This window comes from Vipera ursinii (assembly GCF_947247035.1).
Source record: "Vipera ursinii genome assembly, chromosome: Z".
NCBI classification, from domain to species: Eukaryota; Metazoa; Chordata; class Lepidosauria; order Squamata; family Viperidae; genus Vipera; species Vipera ursinii.
Window position 1 is genome coordinate 62,923,682 of NC_139517.1, and position 27,416 is coordinate 62,951,097.

Genomic DNA, 27,416 nt, shown 5'->3' on the forward strand with positions numbered 1-27,416 from the left:
CTTGGCAGGATTGAGATGAAGCCTGTTTTCTCCCCATCCAGACCCAGACCGCCTCCAGGCAAGGGGACATCACAGCGAGGGCATCACTGGGTTGGTTCGGGGTGGAGAAAAAAAGTTGGGTATCATCAGCATACTGATGATACCCCACCCCGAAACAACGAATGATCTCGCCCAGCGGCTCTCTCTGAGTTTCTTAAAATCAGCCCTTTTAAAGTTTAAGACATTGGTTGGATTATATTCTATTGCTTTTGCTTGCATTATATTCAATTCCAGTATGATGTGGTCACTCATACCAATGGTTCTGGCAATTTCAACTCCCTGTATCACTTCTTCTCTATTAGTAAGAATTAGGTCTAGTATATCTTTTCCCCTAGTTCAGCTCCTCAACATCATCAGGTCCTTTCACGAGGAAATGAAGGGCACTGTAGTTTTTGATGGCTTAACACCAGATTCCTTTGACATTCGAAGTGGAGTGAAGCAGGGCTACGTCCTCACGCCAACTTTATTCAGGATCATTTTTGCTGTAATGCTGAAACACACTTTTGGAACTGCAACAGAGGGTATTTATCTCCAGACCAGATCAGACAAAAAACTCTTTAATATCTCTAGATTGAGAGCAAAATCTAAAGTCCAGCTGAAATGTCTATGGGATTTCCTCTTTGCTGATGATGCTGCCGTTACTGCTCACTCTGCAAAGACCATCAACAACTTATGGATTGTTTTAGAAAGGCCTGCCAAGACTTTGGATTAACAATCAGCATGAAAAAAAACCACAAGTTATGAGTCAGGATGTGTATTCACCTCCCTGTATTACAATCTCTGTACAAGAACTGGAGGTCATCCATGACTTTGTGTACCATCAACCATCTCTGACACTCTCTCTTTAGATACTGAGCTGAATAAACGTATTGGTAAAGCAGCCACCACATTTTCCAGACTTACAAAGAGAGTATGGCTTAATAAGAAGCTGACAGAACATACAAAGATCCAGGTCTATAGAACCTGCATCCTGAGCACACTCTTGCACTGCAGTGAGTCTTGGACCCTTTATGCACGGCAGGAGAGAAAGTTGAACACCTTCCATATGCGCTGTGTCCAATGTATTCTTGGCATCACCTGACATGACAAATTTCCAAATAGTGCAGTCCTGGAATGTGCTGGAATTTCTAGCATGTATACACTATTGAAACATCGACATCTACACTGGCTTGGGCATGTTGTGAGAATGGCTGATGGTCATTCTCCCTCCCAGAGGAAGACCAGAGTTGCAATATAAGGATATCTGCAAGAGGGATCTAAAGGCCTTGGGAACAAACATTAACAGCTGGGATAACTTGACCTCTGATTGCTCAGCCTAGAGGCTAAAGACACAGCATGGCCTTCTCCAATTTGAAGAGACACTTCTGTGGCAGGCTGAGGCAAAGAGGCAGTCCTGGAACCAGAGAAATCTGGGGGCTGGACAGGGGACAGATGGTATCTGCCCTCAGTGTGGAAGGGACTGCCACTCTTAAATTGACCTTTTTAGCCACACCAGATGCTGCTTTAGGACCTCTTTCTAGAGAACAATACCATAGTCACTCGAGACTGAAGGATGCCAATGAATTCCCTACTCTACCTTTTGGATGACAAAGTTGTCAACTAAGTTGGTTAGGAATCTGTTCGATGTCCTATTTACTGCAGAGTTTATCTCCTGGTTAATATGAGGGTAATTAAAGTCTCTCATTACTACTGTGGTATGTTTCCTACATATGTTTGTTAATTGATTAGCTTGGTTGGGTGGCCTGTAGTATACACCTATAGCGATGTCATTCTTTTCCCCCCCTTTTATATTGACTCATATGGTTTCTAGGAGGTTTTCATCCTTGATTTTGTATATTTCTGTAGAGATGTAATGAACTTTTATATATAATGCAACTCTACCACCTTTTTTGTTAGGTCTGGGTTTTTTTTAATAGTTAGTATCCTTCCATCAGTACATTTCAGCCATGAGTTTCATCCCACTAACTTTCAGTAATGGCAACTATATCATATCTGCCTTCATGTACTAATGCTTCAGGTTCACCCTCTTTGTTCCCTGAGCATTAGTGTATAGGCATTTGAGTCCTTTATTGATTATAGGTATGTTTCTTGTATCTCCTACATTGTAACTGGGATTTACATCCTTTCCATCACTATTTTGGTTCACCATCAATTTGGTTCACTCACGCCACCCAGGGGGTTGAGTTTAGGCCAGTAAATCCTTTTAGGTCAGTGGTGTCAAATTGCTGGCCCGCTGGCTGGATGCATCATACTGAAACTGTGCCCACCCCATTGCCGGCAATGGAAAAAAAGTTACAATATGTCATGACACATCACATGACATTGTGAGTTTGACACCCCTGCCTTAGATGCAACTTACCTGGAAAAAATGTTGGTTTGTTGAAGTGGAAAGATGGAGTGTTAGCTGCACTGCCTTAAGTTTTTGAATGGAAAGCTGTAAACAAAGAAGCAGCTTCATACTTGAACATTGTCTGTGGTATGGTATACAAGAACTATGTGATCATCTCCATAGATTCTTTTCTCAAATGTTGTAAGAGTTAAAGGTGCTCATGCAGGAATCTTTGACTGTGATAACCTGAGAAAGTCACTTTGTAAATAGGAAGCAGGTGGCAGATATTGGATATTAACCTGACAAAATTGGAAACTTTCAGTAGGATTTAAAACTGGATAGTAATATATACAGAAATAAGTATGCTGGAATATTGTTAATGGATAATTTCTTTTTATGCATGCCTTCTTAATTTTCAATATGTTCATTTATTTAATCTTGTATAAGTTTGGGAAGGTAGAGCAGGGGTAGAATGTAACTGCAAGGTATATTTGCAAAACTGTGACAAACCATATTCTTCTAATAACATAAGCTTATTACACAAGAGAGTGAGAAGCAGACATGGTGTAAGTTATTTCCATATAATTGCCATTCCAGATTGTTTTACTGTAATTGATGTGATGAGACTGAATGCATAAATCTTAGATTCAAATTACCTAGTTTTAAGAATCACTAACTTTTGGTCTTAACTGCTTCACTATAAGACTGTGGAAAGCATTTGAAAAGAAGTGGTGTACAATTCATGCTAGCATGAACAGAGCATCTCTTGGTAAATTATTAAAGTAACCACATCTTTTGCAAAAGTCATGCAATTACTTTCAGAGCTGTACCCAGCATGCATGTGCTTTGCTGGCAGTCCCAGCAGAAATATTTGCACACTCACATACCTGCACAAACAAGTGAGAATAGTTTTTGCAACAGTGATGCAAACACATTAAAACACATGTTCCTTTGAAAAAGAGAAGAAACAGAATTTCTTTGTATAATGGTTGTTTCAAACACATTTTCAAATGTTTTTTCCCAACTCTGCTACATGAGTTTGCATACTCTCAGAGCAACTCAGAGCACAAGAAAATGTAGTTGTATATAAAACTATCTGTGGATCAGCAACTAGTGATAAAACTATCACTGGCTGCTGATTTACAGTAAGTGAATAAGCAATTAATTCCACAAATATCTGGCAATTTTTGGAATCAGCACAATATTTTTGATACAATTCCTATGACACATTTATGGATGTGATCTAACAATATAGGATTCAGACATGGTGATGTGAAATTTCAGTTGTTTTGAATTTTCTGTGCATTCTCTGTTATATGAACTGGTTCTTCAACATGTATAGGAAGTGTTTTATGCAAAACTCAAGGATGAGACTAGAGACACTTAGCTTTGTAGACAAAACTATGTGAAAGAGGTGAGGTGGATGATGGTAATATTTTATCCCTCTCTTAAATATGCTTGGGGTTCCAGTGGCAGTGTGACTGGCGGTGTGAACTGATGCATTTCTAGAAATAAAATGAGACATCAAAGAAATGTATAGAGCTTTCATATGATAGAAATGAGTGCAAACCATGAATTTCATTATCCTGTCCATTTGCTTCCCTTAGGGCTTTTAATGCCATTTCTTATATGTTCTAAATATTTTGTTCCTACATTGGTTTTCTCAGAAGACTACAATATTTCACTTTTATTACATCAGTAGAACTAAGCAATTGGATTGACATAATGGTGGGAATTATAGTGAGATCCCCAGAAAAATAAAAAAATAAAAAAGAATTCTGTCTTGAAAATCAGAGCTAGAATGTCAGAATCCAGTTATATTTCATTTCTATCTATCTTTTCTGATTTAAAACCAATCCTTACTATCTCCTGGATTCTATCATAAAAAGTGGGGAGGGGGCATGCATGGGGGTTTTACTACTTTCACTTCCTTTATTTTTTTGTTCATTCACTTAGGGTTTGCTAACCATAACAATGTAGCCATCTGCTTTTCATCCTATGCCCCTCTGAAGCTCCTCTCTTCACCAACAGGGAGGAAAAAGGGGAGGGGGAAAGATGCAACACCTGGAATCTGGGTAATAAGAGGATTGAATGATCGCGTGTCACTGCGGGTTTTTTTAAGTGTTTCTCAGCTCCGCACATCTCACTGTTTCTCTGCCAGCTGCATAGTAATCTTATCAATGTAACCAAGGTGATTGTCACATGTCCAGCCATGTTATGGTTTCATGCCTAAAACTGCTATTAACTGCACATGTCTACAAAAGTTTTCTCACTTTACTTTTTTTTCTTCTCTTTCTATTCTGTCTGATGAGAGGATGTAGTCAGCTAGGAGTTTTCTTTTGCTTTCCAATTAACGTTTTATATACAGTAGAATATGCCTCAGTTTTGTTTATTTTTACTGATGTTTACCATGCGTCGAATGAACCACGGTTCATTGCCCTCTGATAGGGAAGTATTAATTTATTTCCCTGACATTGGTAGCAGAGGATGGTATTTTTTCAAGATTTATTGCCCCTGATAAGCGTATAGGCAATTAGCCAGCTCGTTAGTCCAGCGACTGAGGAACGCTGTGATTAAATTGCTGCACTATGCCAAAGAAAAAGAAGAAGAAGGACCATTATCAGTCTGCTGCAGAGGAGACAGTTTCTTCACAGAGACATCTCCCTTCCAGTTTACAGACTCTGTTGGCATCTGCTACATGTCTTGGAGAAGCAGCCTCTGAGCTAAGGTCAGTCTCACCATTTTCTGATTTTACAAGCCCTCAGGCTGACACTCCAGACATAATTTATACTCATGGGGCCCAGGCTATTTTTGAGAGGCTCGGTGAAAAGGGAGAAAAGGGAGTGAGTCATTATCCTCCTAGCCCTGAACAAACTATGCATGAGAAGGCTTTGCAAAGTTATTTTGAACAAATTGAAGCTTTTGACAAAGAGCTGCAGCAGGCAAAGGCATATGCATCAAAGATTAAGCCGCAGGGGAGAGATTCTGCTAGTATTCACATTCCAGAGTCAGCCATATTGCCTTCTTCTTCAAAGCCAAAGCCTCTCCCAGAATTGAGTGCTGTGTCAGACGAATGGGAACAGGAACTTCCTATGTCACAGTCCCATGATTATGTGCCCTCTCAAATGACACACCAAGTTACAATGATGCCTGAATCTAATGTTATAGTGCCATCTGCTGGTGAATCTGTTTTACAAGATAGAAATGAATTACTATGTGGCTTGCATGAGAAAATGCAAAGATTGCAGCTCTCTTTTTTGCAGATGTCTATTAATAAATTATTGCTCCAAGCTTCGGGTGCTCCAGCTAGAGTCCCTATTAATACTGCTACTATCTAGGTTCCTGTCCCAGATGGAGCACAGCAGCCTTCAGCCCAAGTGCAGCCTCCAATGGTTTCTCAAATACAAAGGCCAGTGCTAACTGCAGGCCTACTTAATGTAGCAGCTCAGTGCCAGCGCCTCCTGCTGGCCAGGGTGAAATTGCAGCTCCAGTACAGCCACACCCAGCACCAGTACCTGCAGCAGCTCCAATTCAACTGCCACAAGTCCAGGCACAGGCACAGGCGCCCCCTGCAGGCCAAGTCCAAATTGCACAACCTGCACAGCCAGCACCTCAAATTTATGTTCCTCAACAGGCATCTCCTATTGTACCATTGGCTGGTGATTCAAAATTGAAGCGGTCAGGACATAGTTACAGGGCATGGGTCAGTGAAGTTGGACTTCTGCTCCACAAAGAAGGTACCCATCGCATGGTATTTAATCCTCCTGCCCAGCCATGGACTCCTGACATATGGGACTTAAATAATAAAGCATGCACAATATTATTGATGTCAATGGACACTGAATTGCAGCTCACGTTTTCACAAGATGCAACTGCCCAACAAATTTGGACTCAATTGGAAGCATGTTATCAGCCTACGTCAATTGAGTCTACATGTTTGCTTTTGTCCAGTTTCCATGGCTATAGATTAAAACCTGGCGAACATATTAACTAAAATGAAAGGAATAAGAAAAGAACTGGGCGAAAAAGGCTATCCTATTGGTGACTTTCAAATGATCAGCATTATTATTAACTCATTGAACTATGAATGGAAAGATGCTATTACCAAGATTAATCAAGTGCCCATTGCTCAACACACAGTGGATCATGTATGCAGAATTTTAACCGAAGAAGAGACACTTATGCAAGCCACGCCACATCTAAGAGGACCACCTGCATCAAGAGGTCCAGCGAAGTGTCCCTTCCATGGAAGAGCCTACATAACAAGGATGCCAAGATGCTACATCTGCAATCGTGTGGGAGATACCACCTGGGATTGTCCCCAATGATTTCCAGCGCCCGCCACGTACCGGCCCAGAGGAACAGATTCCAGAGGAGGCAATGGTAGAGGCAGACGACAAGGTCATGATCATGGTCCCAGGCATGATCCACAAGGTCCACTTGCCACATTGGCTTTAACCAATGATCCACAACCTCAACCAGAGTACGACAGATGACCTCTTTGGACTTTGGACAGTGGAGCAGCATTACATGTTACCTACAGAAAAGAGCTTTATACAGAGATGCACGAGCCTGAACCTGAACTTTGTGAGCTTTACTCTTTCTAATCATCCTGTTCAGGTCATGGGAAAAGGAACTGTTTACATTGAAGAGCTCGATGCATACATTCCTGATGTTTATTATGTACCATCAGCTAATAATAATTTGCTTAGTCATCATCTTGAAAAAGCAAGTTATGTAGTTAAAGACGGAGATATTGTTGCTGAAACCATGTTGATTGGTGGTGTTTATTATTAAAACCAAAGTTTAAACAGCAAGAGCAGGCAAGTATACAAGCCCCAAAAAGGGAAAGCACAGGCCCAGTGAGAGATGTCCCAGAGAGAGATCCTGTTGCTATTTCAAAGGTTCCTGAAGCCAAAAAGAAGACACATAAGACACAGGTTGCTCATGGCAAGCCTGAGGTTCCTAATAAACATGCTAATGTTGAGAATTCACTAACTGGTAAACCTTTGCATTACAGGTGTATCCATAAGTAGCATAGAAGATTGGGTCATGCCAGTTTCCATGTTCTGAAGAAGATGCCAGAGTTCGCAAGAGGTTTAGATCTAAAGGGGTGTAAGGTGTTCTTGGATTGTGCTGTCTGCAAAAAATCCAAATCCAAAGCAGCAGCAATTCCAAAACACGCTACACACCTGTCAACACGCCTTTTTGATTTGGTACACACTGATATAGTGGGTCCTTTTACACCAACAATTGGTGGTAAAAGATATTTCTTGACAATTGTTGATAATTACTCTAGATATGGCAATGTATTTCCTATGAGAGAAAAATCTGAGACCTTTCAGATCTTTAAAGACTTTGCCGCTCTTGTCCATACTCAACACGAGGTCAGCATCACCAGAATTCAGAGTGATCACAGTGCTGAATTCATGTCTCAACGTTTTCAGGACTGGATGCGTAAGAATGGCATACTACACCAGACCTCAGCTCCTTACACTCCGGCTGAGAATGGAGTGGCAGAATGTAGAAATGGGGTTCTGCAAACTATGATGTGTTGCCTACTTGAAGATGCTAACCTCAGTCTCCCATACCAGGGTGAGGCTATTAAATATGCTAATCATATCATCAACCGTACTTGGAGCAGTGTAATAAATCAGACCCCTTATTTCATGTTATATGGACACAAGCCTGATCTCTTGCATCTCCATATTTTTGGTTCATATGCTATGGTGAATATTCCTTTAGCTCAAAGAAAGAAAGGGGGTCCTGCAGCAAAAAGAATGAGATTTATGGGTATTGATGATAATTCAAAATGGAGCAAATACATCGACTCTTCTCATGTAATAGTGATTTCCAAATCCGCTACTTTGGAGGAAGATGCTGACTGGTCCAGGATTCATTCTAATGAATCCTGGAGTTTATTTTCCTAGAGATAATGCTGCTAATGCCATGCAGCCTGATGATCAAGATTCACAGGTGAACGTTCCTTCCACGAGTTCTTCCCAACCTACTGTTCTGTCTTCGTGAACTGCCAATGCTGCCTCTGGTGATGATGATGAAGACGAGGATGAAATGGAAGAAGAATGGATGGTTGTTATGAGACGTTCCAAGAGGACCACAAAGAGAATCCCTCCAAAACGGTATTCATGGCAAGTAACAAAAGCACCTTTACCTTTGATTTGTAACATTACACTTCCTCCTGAGAAGTTCACACAAATCAAACATCTTCCTGAATCAGAGCAAGATAAATGGTTTATTTTTCTGGACGTTGACGCCTAGAAATCTGCCAGTTTGCATTGCCTGGAAGAACTGCAGGGTGGGGTGTGTGTGTTTGAGAACACTTTAAAACATCAAATGGTGGGGGGATCCCTCAGATCCTCTCTAGCATGCCTTCAGTCAATTTCTCTTAATAAAACTTCCTGTTGGAAGAAACCGTTTCCAAGAGTTCTGTTTTCTGAGGATGTATATTGAAGTGGGTCCTTACATTTGACAGGATCTGCGATAATAGTCAACCTGGAAAGGAGAACCTTGCTGGGGGACTTTGCATAAAATACAATGTCAATGTCAAACGATGAGGTAGAGAAGGGAGAAACTCTCCCAGATAGGGAGCCACTTCCCCGACTGCCAGCTCTCATGATCTGAAATGTCATACTACTCAGAAGAAGAGGTGGTGGAGATGTGTAACCACAAACCTCAGTGGTCAATGGGTGTTGGAAAGAAAAGCAAGTTGGAAAAGAAATCAAGAAAGGTGACCCTGAGATGGGGGACCAACCACCCAGAATGGAAGCAGGAGATGGAAAAATCCCTGCAAGTAAGCGAAGAGGAAGGAAGTTGGGCACAGCACTCAAACTAGATCCTAGAGAAAGCTATCAATCTGATGAAAAGAACCCTCGGCTTCCTAGGGGAGGAGAGTTCTGAGCCCCATGGCCACACCAGCACCCGGAGCTGCAGTTAGAGAGATGCTGAGGGGGAATTGGAACCTGCACTCCCGGAGACATCCACTGATCCAGTAACAACCATTTCAGCAGCCCCCATTCCCCACCAAACCTCAGATGACAATCCGGATGAAAGACAATACCACCGACGATGAAGGCACCGATCCATTCAAAGACTCCCTCCAGTGGATGCAAAATTCAAGTTGGAAACAACATGCTTGGGATTTTTCCTAATCCAAGTCCTCAACTACATGGAAGAATACAGCCAGCACATCCCCAGTGACAAAGCCTGTATCCGGATCGTGCAATCTGCTCTGGATGGGCTGGCCGCAGCCTGGGTGATGAACCTGCATGATTCCGATGTCCCAGAGCTCAATGACTTCAATCATTTCATGTCCTCTCTGAGAAGGTGATTTGAGGACCTCCTGGCTGATCTCAAAGCCCACGAAAGAATCAAAATGATGAGGCAAGGCAGACGCCCATTAGCTGAATATACGCAAGAATTCTGGTCATTGCCAGCAAGCTGAACTGGCTGGAAGTCATCCTCCTTAACCATTTCAAAGATGGCCTAAATTACAACCTATATGATGCCTCCCTGCCCCAGGGGGACCCACAACAACTCGATGAATGGTACGTCCTGGCAGAGGAAGCAGAGATCGACCTACTGAAGAGGCACCGCCGAGGAAAACAATGGAGCCGCTCACCACCTGAGCTGATGCGTGAGCCAGCGAAGCCATGGCTATGGCCAAGAAGTCAACAGGCTATTTCAAATGCAGGAGACAGGGGCATCAGACCATAGAATGCTGCTTAAAAGCCCTCCAACACAACCCAGAGAGATCACCAGCCAGCAAATCCAGGAAGTCCCCAGCCAAGCCAAAAGAATCTGCCATGAGAATGATAGAGGCTGTGGAATCCCCAACCTCTGCTCAATGCGGGGAAGGAACTCCAGCCTACATTGCAGGTCTGGTGGATACATCAGATGACAGCTCAGAGGGAAAACCCCTGGTAAGTGGACCTATCTCACCCATCCTCAACACAGTGACTATATTAATTCCCTCCATGCTGGGAAGCTGTGAAGGTAAAAGCCTTAATAGACTCTGGTTGCACCCGCTGCCTCATTAGCTCGATGCTAGTGGGGAATCTGGGCATTCTGTTGAGGAGGCTAGAACAACCAATCTCATTTGGCCAGTTAGATGGGTCCATAGCAGGGTGTGTGTGCCAGCTACCCTAGCCACTTTACCAGTCAACCTATCCCTGGGGAACCATGAGGAAGACATAATATTTGTAGTGACCCCAGGCATGGAATGCCCAATGATCCTCGGGATGGAATGGTTAAAGAAATGAAACCCCTGGGTAAATTGGAGGACAGCAGAAATCAACTTCCCAAAGGGGGACCCTATGGACTTAAAACCTCAAGGGGATCAATCAAAATTAAGAACAGAAAAAGCATCCATGGGAGAAGAAAAGGGGCTACCTGAAATACCAGAGGAATACAGAGATCTTGCTGAAGTTTTCAGTGAGGAGAGGGTGGATGAGCTTCCCCACACCAACCCATGGACAGTGCCATAGAATTCAAGCTAGGGCAAAACTCCCAAAGCACGGATTATACTCCACGAGCCCAAAGGAGAAGGAAGAAATGGAAAGATTCATAAAGAAAAACCTAGAAAGGGGGTTCTATCACCTATTGAAAGCAACCTACACCCCTTACCCCTCATGAAGGACATGTTATCACACCTCTTGAAAGGAATATTTTTTAATAAACTAGATCTAAGGGAAGCGTATTACTGCATTAGAATTAAGAAAGGGGATGAATGGAAAACCACATTTAATTGCCCAATGGGGTGCTACCAATTCAAAATTTTGCCCTTTGAATTACAAGGGGGGTCTGCAGTATTTATTTATATTTTATATTTTATTTTATTATATTTTTATACCGCCCTTCTCCCGAAGGACTCAGGGCAGTGTACAGGGCAATAAATACAGTATAAAAACAAAATACAACAGTTAAAAAACAATTAAATATTATGCCCAGATTTAAAACAGTAATTAAAAGACATATTAAAACCCCAACCTTAACCCATCAAACCAGGTCAGATTGCTCGAATAAATAAGTTTTTAGATCGTGCAGGAAGGAGCGAAGGTCGGGGGCCATCCGGAGCTCGACCGGCAAGCGGTTATACAGGTCTGGCACACCCACAGAGAACGCCCTCCCCCTAGGGGCCACCAATCGACATTCTTTGATCGGAGGCACCCTGAGGAGGCCCTCTCTGTGGGAGCACACTGGGCGGAGGGAAGTTGACACCGGCCGCAGGTGTTGCCATAGGTAATCCGGACCCATGCCATGTAGGGCTTTGTAAGTCATTACCAACACCTTGAATCTCACCCGGAGGGCAACCGGCAGCCAATGCAGCTCGCGGAGCAAAGGTGTAACATGGGAGTATCGGGAGACTCCCAGCACAACTCGCATGGCTGCATTCTGCACCAGTTGGAGCCTCCGAGTGGTCTTCAAGGGCAGCCCCATGTAGAGAGCATTATAGTAGTCCAGATGAGAGGTCACAAGCGCATGAGTGACTGTACGCAAGGCATCCCGGTCCAGATAGGGTCGCAACTGGCGCACCAGGTGAACCTCGGCAAAGGCCCCCCTAGTCACAACTCCAATATGCTCTTCAAAAGAGAGCTGTGAATCTAGAAGGACCCCCAAGTTGCAAGCCCTATCTACGGGGGGTAATAGCTCACCCCCATGGCAAGAGATGGAATAATCGGAATTTCCCGGGATGCTGGCACGAACAGCCACTCAGTCTTGTCAGGTTTGAGCCGAAGCCTGTTCCTCCCCATCCAGACCCGGACCGCCTCCAGGCAACGGGACATCACATTGAGGGCATCACTGGGGTGGTTTGGGGTCAAAATAAAAAGCTGGGTATCATCAGCATACTGATGATACCCAACTCCAAAACCACGAATGATCTTACCCAGCGGCTTGATATAGATGTTGAACAGGAGAGGCGAGAGGACCGATCCCTGAGGGACTCCACAAATGAGAGGCCTAAAGGTCGACCTCTGCCCCCCTGCCAACACCGACTGCGAACATCCCAGAAGGTAGGAGGAGAACCACTGCAAAACTGTGCCTCCCACTCCCAATCCCCTGAAACATCGCAGCAAGATACCATGGTCGATGGTATCAAAAGCCGCTGAGAGGTCTAAAAGGACTAGGACAGAAGAGCAACCCCTGTCCCGATCCCGCCAGAGATCATTCACCAGCACGACCAATGCCGTCTCTGTTCTGTTCCCAGGCCTGAAGCCCGATTGGTATGGGTCTAGATAATCAGCTTCATCCAAGAACAAAGGGAGCTGCTCCGCCACCATGCTCTCAACAACCTTCATCAAAAAGCGAAGGTTGGAGACCGGACAAAAGTTGTTTAATATTGCTGGGTCCAAGGCAGGCTTCTTGAGGAGGGGTCTCACCACCGCCTCCTTCAAGGTGGTGGGAAAACTACCCTCACTCAAAGAAGCAGTGATCACTGCCTGGAGCCAGCCTCGTGTCCCATCCCAGGCCGCATAAATCACCCGGGAGGGACACGGGTCCAACAAACCTGTGGTGGAGCTCAGCTTCCCCAGGATCCTGTCCACTTCTTCAGGAGTCACAGGATCGAACTCCTCCCAGATAACATTGACAAGACTGCCCGTATCCTCATTGCTATCCGAGCGATTTTGTCCAACAGAAATCGACTAAACTCCTCGGCACGACCCTGCAAGGGCTCCTCCCTTGCCTCCTGATTAAGGAGGGAGCGAGTTACTCTAAACAGGGCAGCCAGGCGATTATCTGCGGACGTGATGAGTTGTTAGACCTTGCCACCCTCATCGCCACAAGATAAGTTCTCGTGAATGACCTTAGTCGTAACCAGTCGGATTCGGATCGGCTGGATCTCCAACAGCTCTCTAGGCCCCATCTCCGACGCTTCATCTCCCGGAGCTCCATGAAGAACCATGGAGCCCATTGGGATCTGCACCGGGTCAAGGGCCGCATGGGTACAACTTGGTCGAGTGCCTCTGTGGCCGCCATTTCCCAGGCTTCCACTAGGGCATCGACCAAGCTGTGGGCAAAGGAGGCATGTGGGGGCCCAAGTGCCGCCTGGAACCGCTCAGGGTCCATCAGGCACCTAGGGCGGAACCATCTTATTGGCTCAGCAACCCCACAACGGGGAGTGGCAAAATGGAAGACCAGCCGCAGGAGATGATGATCGGTCCATGACAGGGGTATAATAATTGGGGAAACCCCCCCCCAAGTTCATCTAACCACCATCTGGATAGGAAAACCAAATTGAGCGTGTGACCCCCCCCATGAGTTGGGCCCTGAATAACCTGCATCAGGTCTGTGGCCATCATGGAAGCCATGAACTCCCGATCTAACTCAGATGATCCCCCCAGGGATGGTAGGTTGAAGTCACCCAAAACCAGAAGTTTGGGGAACTCAACAACCAGTCCTGAGAGGATATCGAGAAGCTCAGGCAGGGCTGCTGCTACGTGACTAGGTGAAAAGTACACCAGCAGCAAGCCCAACTGAGCTCTAGGGCCACATCTCAGGAGGAGGGACTCACACCCGACTATCTGGACTATGGTGGCCTCCCGCGGACATAAGGTCTCCCTGGAAACTACTGCCACTCCACCGCCCCTACCCTGAGCCCGAGGCTGGTGCAGCACCCGGACGCCTGATGGGCAAAGATCAACCAGGGGGACCCCACCCTCTGGGCCCAACCAGGTCTCCGTAATGCAAGCCAGGTCCGCATGCTCCTCCTCAATCAACTCACAAATGAGAGGAGCCTTATTCATTACGGACCTGGCATTGAAATACACGAGCCTGAGCTCAGGTGTATTTATGTAATTAATCAATGAGTTACTAAGGGAGCACTTATTTAAGGGGCACCTAGTTTATCTAGATGACATCCTTATCTTCACCAAAACAAAAGAGGAACATGTCAACCTAATCAGAGTTTTTTTAAAGACACTGCGAGCTGCTCACCTATATGCCAAATTATCAAAATGTGAATTCCACCAGGAAAGAATAGACTACCTGGGATATTGCATATCCCCACAGGGAATTGAGATGGACCCAGAGAAGGCTAGAGCAGTATTAGAATGCGTACCACCTCACACAAGAAAGCAACTGCAAAGTTTCCTGGGCTTTGCAAACTTTTACCACCAATTCATCCCCTCATTTGCCCAGATAGCTCTAGCCCTCATGAACTTATTAAAAACAAAGGGAGTATCCTCAGTAAAACCTACCCAGCCACTAAAATGGACAATGGAATGCCAAGCGGCATTTGAGAGATTAAAGAGACTCTTTTCTGCAGAACCTATTCTGAAACACCCAGACATGGATAAGGCCTTTGTAATACAGGCAGATGCAAGCGATGTGGCAGTGGGAGCTGTACTATTACAAGGAAATGATAAAGCGATATTGCAACCCTGCGCATATACATCCAAAAAACTCACCGAAATGGAACAGCGCTGGCCAGTGTGGGAGAAAGAGGCATATGGGATACATTGGACATTACTTATGTGGCATCAGTTCCTTGAAGGGAATAAAATCTCTTTTCAGGTGTGGACAGACCACAAAAATCTGGAAGCATTGAAAACACCCAGGAAGCTCAATCCCAAGCAAGCCCGCTGGTCCCAACATTTTCACCAATTCTGCTTTACGCTCAAGCATTTGCCAGGGGGAAAGAACTTCCTGGCAGATGCAATATCTCACATGCCCCAATATAACAGCACACGAGCCACTGATTCTAAACCACTTATGGCAGAATCATGACTACCAACCACTCAGAGAGTCACATTCATGCAGCTTTGCTATGACACCAAATCAGCACGGCATTTTGGATTTGTAAAAACATTACACTTAATTAAAAGGCACTTTTGGTGGCCATTCATGAAAAGGGACATAGAAAGTTACGTGGCCAGCTGTCCGACTTGCACTACTGCAAAGAGGTTGCAAGGGAAATCACCCAGACTGTTACAAACAGTGGCAAATCCCTCAGCCCCCTGGAGGGAAATAGCCATGGATTTTATAGTGGAATTACCAGAAAGCAATGGGAATACTGTAATCTGGATGGTCACAGACTTGTTTTCCAAACAGGTGCACTTCATCCCTTGCCAAAAGATTCCCACCATAAAACCTTAGCGAAACTTTTCATACAGCATATTTACAGATTGCATGGGGCACCACAACACATCATATCTGATAGGGGAGTGCAATTTACATTGGCATTTTGGAAGGAATTTTTATCCCTTTTAGGGACCACTCAGGGACTGACGTCTAGTCATCATCCTCAGAGAAATGGTCAAGCTTAAAAATCTAACTCAGTACTTTAGCAATATTTAAGATGCTTTATTAATTCCAGCAAACGAATTGGACGGACCTACTTCCTTTTGCAGAAGTTGCCTATAATAAAGTAGTCCACTCCAGCCCAGGTTACACTCTTTTCCAGATAGCTACTAGTCAAAGTTTCAACCCCATGTCAGAACTAACCCCAAACGAATCGGTCATCTCATCACTGAAAGAATGGATAGAACAATTACAGAACCACCTGGCCAATAGTTAGCAAAGCCCTAGACCCATGATGGCGAACCTATGGCACGCATGCCACAGGTGGCACACAGAGCCCTCTCTGTGGGTATGTGCACCATCGCCCCAGTCCTAGGCCTTCAGCTGGGTTTTATAAAACCTTTTCGCTTTAGGCCTCTGCCACCATGTGCAAAAAAAAAGGTTCAATCAATCCATCAATTTCAACTTCTCACAGCAAAGTTGGAATTGATTGATTGAACTTTTTAGTCCCACCCAGTCTGGCATTACCACTGCAGCTACACCCACCCAATGGGCCACACTCACCCAATTGGCCACACCCACCCAATGGGCCATGCCCATCCAGCATCCGATGATAAATAAGTGGGTTTTGGGTTGCAGTTTGGGCACTCAGCCTCTAAAAGGTTCACCATCACTGCCCTAGATGAAGCTAGGCAAGCATATAAAGCACAAGCAGTTAAAAAAAAGAGTTGAACCCATACCATTCATTATAGGTGAAATGGTATATTTGTCTACAAAATACCTAAAATCCTTACAACCCTGTAAAAAACTTGGACCAAAATATATAGGTCCTTTTCCAATTAAAAGAATCGTAAACCCAGTAAGAGTAGAATTAGAATTACCCAAAAATCTTAGACAAATGAACCAAATTTTTCACTGCAGTTTGCTGAAAAGAGAACAGTCACCATTATGGCCAAAAATCCCCCCCATCACCTCCAATCATGGTGGAAGGGGAACAACACTTTGAAATAAAGAAATCCTAGGCTTCCAGTTTGTGTGAGTGGCGCTTGCGAATGTGCAGGAAGAGCCCTCTCCCTGCCATCCAATCTTTCTTCCTTGGAGGACCCTGAAAAGGGTTGAAAGTCACCCTGGAGGGGCGACCACCATGAGGAGGCCCTCCCTGTGATCACAGAAGGGCAGCAGCCCTCCGCTCAATCTGGAGCAGTTCCTTTGGCCCGAAGAAGAAGAGATCGGCCATTAAGATGGCTGATCATTAAGCCTCTCCCTTCCAAAAGCCCAAAGCACCATCAAGCACAACGAAGCAATCTGGAGGACTGGGGTGAGACCTTACCTTTCTTATTCCCCTAACTACTTTCCTGTGGTAACTTTTTGAAAATTTCCTCCCCCTCTTTTGAAAGATTGGCAACTGCCTACTTGGGGAATAATCTTTAAAGCCTTAAAGCCTTAAAAGAAATAAAATGGCTAAGCTAAAAAATTAAGCAAACTTATTTGTACCTATTAAAAAGTTTTTATTTTTGTGGGGATCTACTACCCTATTTTTTGCTTAAGCTGTGAAAGAAGGGAAAAAGAAAAAAAATGGACTAATTGGATAAAAGCCTCATACTAGTCTGGAAAAAGATTCTACATCTTATTCTATATGCTATTGATGACATCATGTGGCAAAACCTGGTATAGCAAGTAAACCTTTATTGTGAGAGCTGACTGAATAACAGATTTGTCCTTGACACTATCTTCAAAGATAAGAATTGGGAACATCTGGCACTGAAAACAATCTTTAGGAATACTGGAGGTGGACAACATTAAGATTAAAGATATTAAAGGCTTTCAAATACAGTATGTTTAGAACCCAGCCAATCAAATAATAGCTATAACACCAGTTATTATCTCTTATATAAGCCAGATGGAATCGGAAGAAGAAGACCAGACTGAACTAATGACAATTATATCACACCAAACATTGAGAATTGAGCTATTAAAGCAACACTTCAATGATTACAAATGGGACACTTTCTTTGCAAAACTGACAATTGGATGGTATCCCTGGATTCAAACAATGTGTGTAGGAAGAAAGGGAGACATATTTGAAAATCTAAAAGCACTGATATGGAAGCCTGATTGGCACAAAAAGAAAGAGAGAGTTAGATTTAAAAAATTGGATTTGTCTCTTGGTTGGGATTTGTATTGATAGAGCTTAAAATTTCTTTTAATGGGCTAAGGGGAATCTTTTAAAAATATAAACTGAATTTATACTGAGGTTTTAGATTTTTAAGGGAAAACAAAATCAAGCTATTAGAACCTAAGTCTGAACTATGTTATAGAATTTAGAATGATATAATAAAATATATTATTTTAATAATTGATGAACTATTAAGATAATCTATAGAATATATTTGTTGTAATGATAAAGATATAAACTGATTTTATATTTAACTTTTAGATGTCTAAGGGAAAGGAAAGTTAGCTATTAGAATTGATTTATATTATAGAATTTGGAAGGATACAACAAAAGATATCTTTTCCAATAATTGGTGAACTGTTAGGATGATAAACAGAATATACTCACAAAAATAAGAATGTATTGAATGAACAATGTATGTACTGTTGACAGGATAATTACTTTTTAATGAAATAGGGAAATGTGGGTTACCTAAAAATTAAGTTTTCTTCTATATATTATAGGCTATTCTGGAATATTTTATTGCAATTAGCTAAAACTTAAAAACAGGACATGGATATGTATAAGTGAAAATATATTGAAAATTTGTCTAATTGATTATTTACAATTAGAAATTTATTAATTTGAGTAATTTGATTATGTTATAACTAAGGGAATTGGAGAGGAAATCTTTGTTGACGTAATGAGCTATTTACAAATAATTTGTTTTTTGCTATTGTTTACTTTTAACTACCCAACCACCATATTGTTTCATAAATACCTGAATGTAAAATTTTAAAAAAATAAAACTTGTACAAAAAAGAAAAGGAAAGAAAATCCTAGAGTCTTGAAGATACCATGGGACAACTCAATACCTAGTAGCATAGAAACACTTCCCCTCCTCACAAAACTAGTGGGTCCATAAACGTCATATAAAGGCCCCAAAGCTATTAAAGAAGTTTCATTCAGAGTATCCTAACAAGCCAGACTAACTTTTATACCTGTTTTGTTTTCTTTACAGGTTGATCTCTCTTATTTTTAAGGGAAGCAGGATGTCAGAATCCAGTTATATTTCATTTCTATCTATCTTCTCTGATTTAAAACCAATCCTTACTATCTCCTGGATTCTTCCATAAAAAGGGGAGGGGGTATGCATGGGGATTTTACTATTTTCACTTCCTGTATTTTTTTGTTGATTCACTTCAGGTTTGCTAACCATAACAATGTGGCCATCTGCCTTTCATCCTATGCCTCTCTGAAGCTCTTCTCTTCACCGACAGTGAAAAAAAAGGGGAGGGGGAAGATACAGCACCTGGAATCTGGATAATAAGAGGATTGAATGATTGTGCTGACAGAGCTGGACTGATGTTATCTTTTCTGAAGTTAACACCTAGAAATCTGCCGGTTTGAATTGCCTGGAAGAACTGCGTGGGTGGGGTGGCTGCTTGGAAACACTTTAAAACATCAAATTGTGGGGAGATTCCCTCAGATCCTGTCTATCATGCCTTCAGTCAATTTCTCTTAATAAAAATTCATGTTGGAAGAAACCATTTCCAAGAGTTTTGTTTTCTTAGGATGTAGATTGAAGTGGGTCCTTACACAGAATTTCCATGTACATATATTATCCAGAAAGCACTGTAACGGGAAACAGTAAAATAATTTTAAATCAGTAATTTAGATTACATCTGAAAATAGGCCTGGATTGGTTGCAACAATACAGTTTCTTTAATTTTTATTTTATTTTAAAATAAAATGTTTATTCTGCTCTACACTAAAATGTTTTCCCAGGCAGCTTACATATCATTTTAAAATCACATATTAAAAAGAAAAGTTAAACATACTGACCAAACAGAAATGATTTCTAAGTAGCTACAGATATATGATATAAAGCAGGCATAACATTAAATTTGTATATACTATTGAAAATAAACATAGAAACCTAAACCAGAATTTATAATTTCACATTTTTTATCTATTCAAGGTTAATACTACCCAATCAGTGAGTCAACATAAGATTGATACATCAGGTTGAGGCTAATCAAAATGGGGAAAGAATGAATAAATGAAATTTTGCAAGTAAGGAAAAAGTAAAAGCTGTCTCAGCTTATTAACAGTCCAATAACTCTAGAGCAGGGGTAGGCAACCTCGGCTCTTTTATGACTGATGGGCTTCAAATCCCAGAATTCCTGAGTCAGCAGGAATTCTGGGACTTGAAGTCCATCAGTCATAAAAGAGCCGAGGTTGCCTACCCCTGCTCTAGACCATCTGTCAATATTATTATTTCCCACAAAAGCAATGGAATGTTGTGGTATTTTGCCTAAGCTGTTATGACTTTACAGCAAAGGTTTACTAATATCTTTCAAATTAGAAAAACTAGTAATTAGCTATAGCTGTCACTTCTTTACACACTGAACCTAAAATCTTTGTACTCAGGCACACTTTATACCATACTTTGTATCCAGTCATATTAGATTAAAATAACATTACTTCAGAAGAGTTTCAAGAAAGCAGAAATAGACAAATAGAATAAAATTTTAGAGAACTTACAATAAGGACAGCCATAGATCTCGATCCTCAAACCAATCTGACCCTCTCCACTCCATTCCAGAGGAAGTATCCGAATGTAGCGGGCAGTAACTGGATGCTGTAAATCATGTCGTACCACAGTATCAGAATTTACATTTCCAGGAAATGCCTAGGGTGGGACAACAAAACAACATTATTATTTTACTATTTGCCCTATTTAGAACTTATAGACACACATTACATGACTAAATGTGTGTGTGTGTACATACATACACACAAACATACAAATATGTGCAAGGTGGAGGAGCTTAGATTGCTTCTGTGTACTGCTGTAATTTCAGTGATAGTATCACCCCAAAACAGTTAATTATTTATTTAATAAACTTATATTGTGGCTATTTCACAAAGTGATGTTAGGTGGCTCACAGAACCAATAAGAGCAGCAACATAAAAAAATCATATCTTTCCCACCAATGCTATTAACGAACACACCCATGCTATTAACTCTGTTACACAATCCTATTCTATTCAGTGCTTGGGGGAACACAGTTCCTGGAAAGCTAAAAGGCTAGTGGCCTCCAGAATCTCAGTGGGTGTTTTTGCAAATTGCTACTCAGTGCTTTTTTTCTAAAAGAAAAAGGTGCCAGAACTCACACATGTCATACAACCCGCCTTGCCTACCCTACAAGGTTGCATCCAAAAAAGGTGCCGGAACTCCGTTCTGAGCGTTCTATGACAAAAAAAGCCCTGTTGCTACTACTACGGAGACCTCCAACATTTGAAGGAAGGGACCTGAGCATGCCCACCCTACTTAACTTGTAAGGATGGGCAGGTACCCTCAAGGAGATGCACTCTCATAAACAGTTTGACCCAGTGCTATGTAGGGCTTTAAAGATTTCAACCAATATCTTGAATTGCATGTGAAAAGCACTTGGGAGCCAGTGGAAGTCATAGAACACCCACCATACTGGATCAATAGCAGCATACAGATTGTCTTCAAGGGTAACCTCAGAATGAATTAGGAAATTATTTCAACTCTGTTTCCTTTGTAGCATGCAAATTTATAGAGTTGGTTTCCTAAGGTGGGAAAAATATTTGGATACATATATTATTTTGGTCTTGTGATAACCGATATTTACATTGCTTTCCTGTTTCACTTTCCTATTTTCTTCTGACCCAATTCTCATTCTCTTCTCTCCCTGGGTTCTGCCATACTCCTAGAGGGGAGGGGGAGAGCATGCGGGTTATTGCCTTGACTTCCTCTATCGCTACAATGTAGCACTTTGCTTTCCTCATTATTTCTCTCTGAACATTCTGCTCTCTTGATGTCAGCTAGTAAAGGGGGGAGGAAGAAAGGAATGTAACCTCTGGCAACTAGTTTATCTCTGTACTCCCAGGAGAAGGTGCGAAGAGCCAACTAAACATCGCTGCTACAACTGCAGGCAGCCTGATGTTATCTCCAATTTCCCACAATGGACTACTTAACACCTGAGGATTGGCCGATTTGAAATGACCGGACAAACCATGGGGAGGGGTTTTTCTTGGGACACTTTAACCTATTGATCTGTGCAGGAAATCTTCAGATCCTGTCTAGTATGTCTGCTATCAGCTTCTCCTAATAAAAATTCTTTTTGGAAGAATCTGCTTCCATGAGTTCTGCTTTCTTGGGATGAGGTTTTGAAGTGGACCCTGACAGGTCTCTTTGAAATGAACACCAATGGTTCTCCATCACAAAAGTCTTATTAGTAGAAGTTTTTTGTGTGTGTTTTTAATCTTAATGTTCACCATAAAGGGTTTTTTTATTTCTAAAAGTGAAACTGAAAAATACATGTACAAGTGGAAACTCACAACATGCCTGTTTAAGGTCAGACCATTTCTGCAACATTTTGAACAGCCTATGTTGAGATCAGAATGACCCATTTCTGTGAAACTTTGAGCTTTTGAAGATAACATTTTCAGCTTCCTCACCACATATTTGTATTTGATATAATTTGATATATTGCTGTTGATATAATCTTGGTGTTTTTTCAACACATAGAGACGGAGTAGTAGATTGGCTTTTGCATTCTTCTTTCATCTTCAAGAATGAAGATGAAAGATTTTCCTTAACTCGTTTTCATATCAAAATGGCATCATCTGATTGTCTGAGATTGCTGATGTTTCTCAAAATAATTTAAATTCAATTTCTATTATTCCTAGTCCAGTGTTTCCCATGATATAATCAGTATACTGGGTTAAATAAATAAGTGTATATCTTTGATACTCTGCTTTTTCTATTTTGAACCACTTGATTGGTCCCCATTCTATATGTTGCTTCCTGTTCATAATAAAAATATTAGCCTAAGTGTGCTGTTTATGAAATAAGCAACCCATTTGAAAATAGCTTATTTTTAAGTCATATATTATGTGGGACTGAGCTTGAAATTTACATTGCTTAAAATGCAAATATAAATGCTGGAAGAAAAAAAAGAATTTATTTATTTATTTATTTATTTATTTATTTATTTATTTATTTATTTATTTATTTATTTATTTATTTATTTATTTATTGAAGAATCCTTGGTACACTCTGAACTTGCTTGTTTTCTTGCAGTTGTTTCATTACCCTAACTAGGTAACATCATCAGTGCTAGTAAGGAGTGTAGAATATTGCAAGTCTGAAAGCACCACTCCCGTTTTACTTTTACCTTTCAGAAAACTAGGAAGAGCCATTTGGATGCTTCCCATATCTCTTTTCCTTCTGTGGGCTGACATAGCTTTTGCCTGATGTTTGTCTAGGTTGTGGCTCTTCCTCCTATCTCCCAAGATCATTACTACATACCATTACATTAACCCTATTATGGTGCACTAGCATTCTACATGTTATGAAGGTTTTTACCTTGACAATATCAAAAATAAAGTCACAAGGCAAAAGAAGAAAATTCAAAATTCAAAATTCTGTTTTAGTTAACTTTTACAAACACTAAATGGGATTTATATCAAATAAAGCATTCAAATGGCAATGTGTTAAAGATATATTTGGAGAGAATACCTACTGAATGCAAATTAATCAAATGAACATAGAATTGTTAAAGTGTGGGACCTATAAAGGTGTCATATAGTTTTCATGAGTGATGAAATATGTCTTTAGCCATGAGAATAATCATAACCAAACATTCTATCATTAGATTGTTCCAAACATTTATATTTTTAGAAATTCTATTTTTATAAATAAAAGTTCATATTAAAAGAGTCTAAGTGAGTGACTTTCTAAAAAATTGAAATTGCTTATTGGGCCTACCATTGACAAAACTCTAGCCTAATCATCATCTTCATTGTTATCATCATCATACATCAGATGTTTTGCCAGACATTTTGGTTCGAATGTAGTAAGAATCACGGGGAACTCCAAGTTGACAAAGTTCTTGAAAATGAACAGGTCAAGATCCTGTGGAACCTTTGGATCCAAACGGACAGACATCTGGCCTGCAACATGCCTGACATCACTTTTGCAGAAAAGATAAAAAGTCTGATTCATTGATATTGCAATGCCAGGTGATGCATGAATTGAAGAGAAACAACTAAAAAAACCCCAAAATATTGTGATTTGCAAATTGAAGCTGAGCCATTGTGGAGGAAGAAATCAAGGGTTATACCAATAGAAACAGGAGCCCTTGGAGCTCCTGCCTAGATACATGGAAAATTTTGAACTTATTAGACCTGAATATCCTGACTTTGCAAAAAACAAAAACAAAAAAAAACCACCCTACTCGAAACTGCCTATATACACAGATGCTAACTTAACAACTTTTAGGTCCTTGGTTAGGACTTGAACTGTTAAGTTTTATTGAAGATTAACTATAATAATAACAATATATGGTAAAATATAATTTACAGAAACCTATACTGCTGGGTCATTGCCTGGGTCAACAAGAACTATGGTAGATGTTGGCTGAGCAACCAGGAAGAAAAGTTGTTTTTCCCTATTGCAAATATACAGAAATAGAAAACAATGTCAGATCCCTTTGGGATGCTATCATAAGAAAGGGAAGGGGGAGCACGCTGGGATGTGGATTGAGGATGTTTCTGCATTTGTTTCTATTTTCTTTTTGATCTGTCTATTTGGGAATTTGGGAGGAGGGAATACACTCAGGGCCGTTTTCACTCCTACTGGCTGACAAGAGCAAAGTGCCTGGGAAGCAGCCAGTTATCACCTTTTTGGCTCAAAGTTCTCATAACACCTTCACACCAGCAAATTGGCTCCTGATGGACTGGGATTTTGGGGTGGGTCTGAAGAATGAGACTTTTAGCTTAACACTTTTGCACGGGAACTTCAGATTTCATCTTTTTTACTCTGCAATCACTTTCTCTCAATAATAGATCCTCTTTCAAACAATGCCTGTTTCCTGAGTTGTGTTTTCCTGAGGGAATAGCTGAGGCGGGTCTTTACAAAGAAAAAATAATTATCTGTTATTAAAAATTGACAGGAAGAGAATCATTGAGATGAATGCACCAATTCTGGAAAGAAAAACATCTAGAATCATAAATAATAGAAGCAAGGTCAAGGTCGATTTATAATAAAATATTCACAGAAGCAGAATTGAAATAACTGCTGAGGTGTCTACGCAGGGCAAAGAAACCAATACCTTGCCAAAAGTAATTCAGACTGTAGAGGTAAACCCAGAGAAATCAGCAGTAGCTACTGAAATGTTTTATTGTGAAACCAGTTATTCTCTGCTATGCCTCCCACTTAGGAAGAACAAAGCCCTCTAATTAAAGTAAAAGAACTGAAACAAAGAGCCATTGAACTTCTTGATCAACATTCCATTCCTGCAAGATCAGCAGCCCCCTTCCCACCTCCTGCTAGCCCAGCAGTCCTCCTAGCAGCCCATTTGGTGGAGGACAAAGGACCTGGAGCAACCCATCCAACAAAGGGAATTGGTGGCTGGGAGAAACTGGTGTTGGCAGAATTGGTGGAGCAGATCTCTAAAAATTAGTGGCGGGCTGAGCAGACCAGACCAGGCAGTGGAGCTGAGCTGACCAGAAAGCTCAGACCAGCAGTCTGAGAGATCTGACCAGAGAAAAGACAAGGCCAAAAAGATCCAGTCAAAAAAAAAACCAGAACAGAGCTGGCAGACAAAACAACAAAGCAACGAATGATGGAAGTGAAGACAACAATCAAATTTGAGGTCCCAATAGGTAGGAAGTGAAGACCATGACAGAGAATAAAATTATATACAGGACAGAAAATAAAAGCTAAATAAATAGGCAAATACAGGGACGCAGTGGCTCAGTGGGTTAGGACTGAGTTTGGTGGGTCAAATCCCGAGTGCCGCATAACAGAGTGAGCGCCTGTTACTCGTCCCAGCTCCTGCCAACCTAGCAGTTCGAAACCACGTAAAAATGCAAGTAAAAAAATAGGGATCACTATGGTGGGAAGGTAACAGCGTTCTGTGCGCCTTTGGCATCTAGTCATGCCGGCCACATGACCACAGAGACGTCCTTGTTCAAGCACTGGCTCTTCGGCTTTGAAACGGAGATGAGCACCGGCCCCTAGAATTGAAAACAATTAGCACGCATGTGCGGGGGAACCTTTACCTTTACTAAATAGGCAAACAATAAGGGTAAGGATAGTAAAACTAACATAATAGTAAGCAAGTTAAATAAATAAAAAGATAGAAAAACAAGCACAAAAAAGGCAAAAAATGATTAGAAAAAGAAATAGGCATAATTACATAGAACAGAGAAGGTAGAAACTAGGCTAACAGAAAAGTACATCCACCAACCAAAAAAAAGAGGGATTTTCAAACAACAAAGTCATGGAACAGGTGACTGATACTATTGTGGTATGCAATACATGCTCCATGTATGTGCTTATGCCCAAAGAACACCCAAATTATACATGTATTAAATGTAAACTATGTGGACTACTAGAGCAGGGCTTTTCAACCTTTTCACCCATTGTACCACTTTTAAGATAAGGCAATGTCCGAGTACCACCAGTCGCCCAGCAAGGTGTCAAAAACTTGACCCCCCCAAAAAAGGAAAAAATGATAAAGTACAGGTAGTCCTCTACTTACAACAATTCACTTAGTGACTGTTCTAAGTTATGACGGCACTGAAAAAAGTGACATGACCATTTTCCACACTTATGACTGTTGCAGCATCCCCAAGGGTCATGTGATTTACATTCGGATGCTTGGCAACTGATTCATACTTATGACGGTCACAGTGTCCCAGGGTCATGTGATCACCCTTTGCAACTTTTTCACAAGCAAAGTCAATAGCCAGGGGGTGAGGGCAGCTCATCACTCAGGTTGCAGGGTGCCTGTGTGGAGGAAATCCACAGAAGCTGCAGCTTCTCCTCCAATTGGTCCCGCTTTCCCTGCATAAACCAAATGGGAGATCCACTCCAGGTTTTCAAGCTGGGTGCCTTTGTTTGCCAGCCTGCCCGCCCGTCCGGTTCCCGACTCAGGTGTGTCCTTAGGGCTAAGGCAGGGATAGGCAACATTGGTTCTTTGATGACTTGTGGACTTCAATTCCCAGAATTCCTGAGCCAGCATAGCTGCTCAGGGGCTGCTCTGGCTGCTGCAGTTGGACAGCCCAAGTGGGAGAGAAAAGCTGGTGAGTGAAGGCAAGCATAGTCAGGGTGCTTCCCACAGCTGCAGGAGAAGACACCTCGGAGGTGGGGTGGGACAGCTTCCTTTCTCAGGAGGAGCTGGCAGGCCAGGCAGTGGCCACAGCAGGCATGGAGGGCTTTGGCTTCTCAGAGCTGGGAAGAAGGAAGCTGAGCTTGTTCCTGATCCTCGTGTGCCGCAGCAGGGCAGCTCTGACCAGGACCAGCTGCTCCTTCCTGTGGCTCCCAGCACACACCCGGAAGATACTGCCTCCTGCATGCTCACTCAGCCTTATGTATGCCGAGACAAGGACAACATGGGGAGAAGTGGAGGGAGAGGAGGGGAAGGGAAGGGAGAAGAGGAGGGTGCCAACACCGTGCATCCCTCGCCTGCCTGCCCACCTGCTACCACAGCAGCCTCCACTGGCTGGAAGCAGCACTGCATGGGAGCCTCTGTGTCACAACCAGGTGGGAGGGCTGGGTCCAGCCCAGGTGACTGGGCAAGTGAAGGAGGA

General features: G+C 42.0%; 1 protein-coding gene across 1 annotated transcript in view; it reads right to left on the minus strand.

Moving 5' to 3' along the window:
• Nucleotides 1–27,416, minus strand: part of CNTNAP2 (contactin associated protein 2) — a gene marked incomplete at its 5' end in the record, with an annotated part of 1,430,381 nt that overhangs the window by 760,909 nt on the left and 642,056 nt on the right. The window contains one exon of the mRNA XM_083378276.1: nt 20,328–20,475. Coding sequence (XP_083234402.1) covers nt 20,328–20,475 — 148 coding nt within the window. The remainder of the gene's footprint in view (nt 1–20,327; nt 20,476–27,416) is intronic.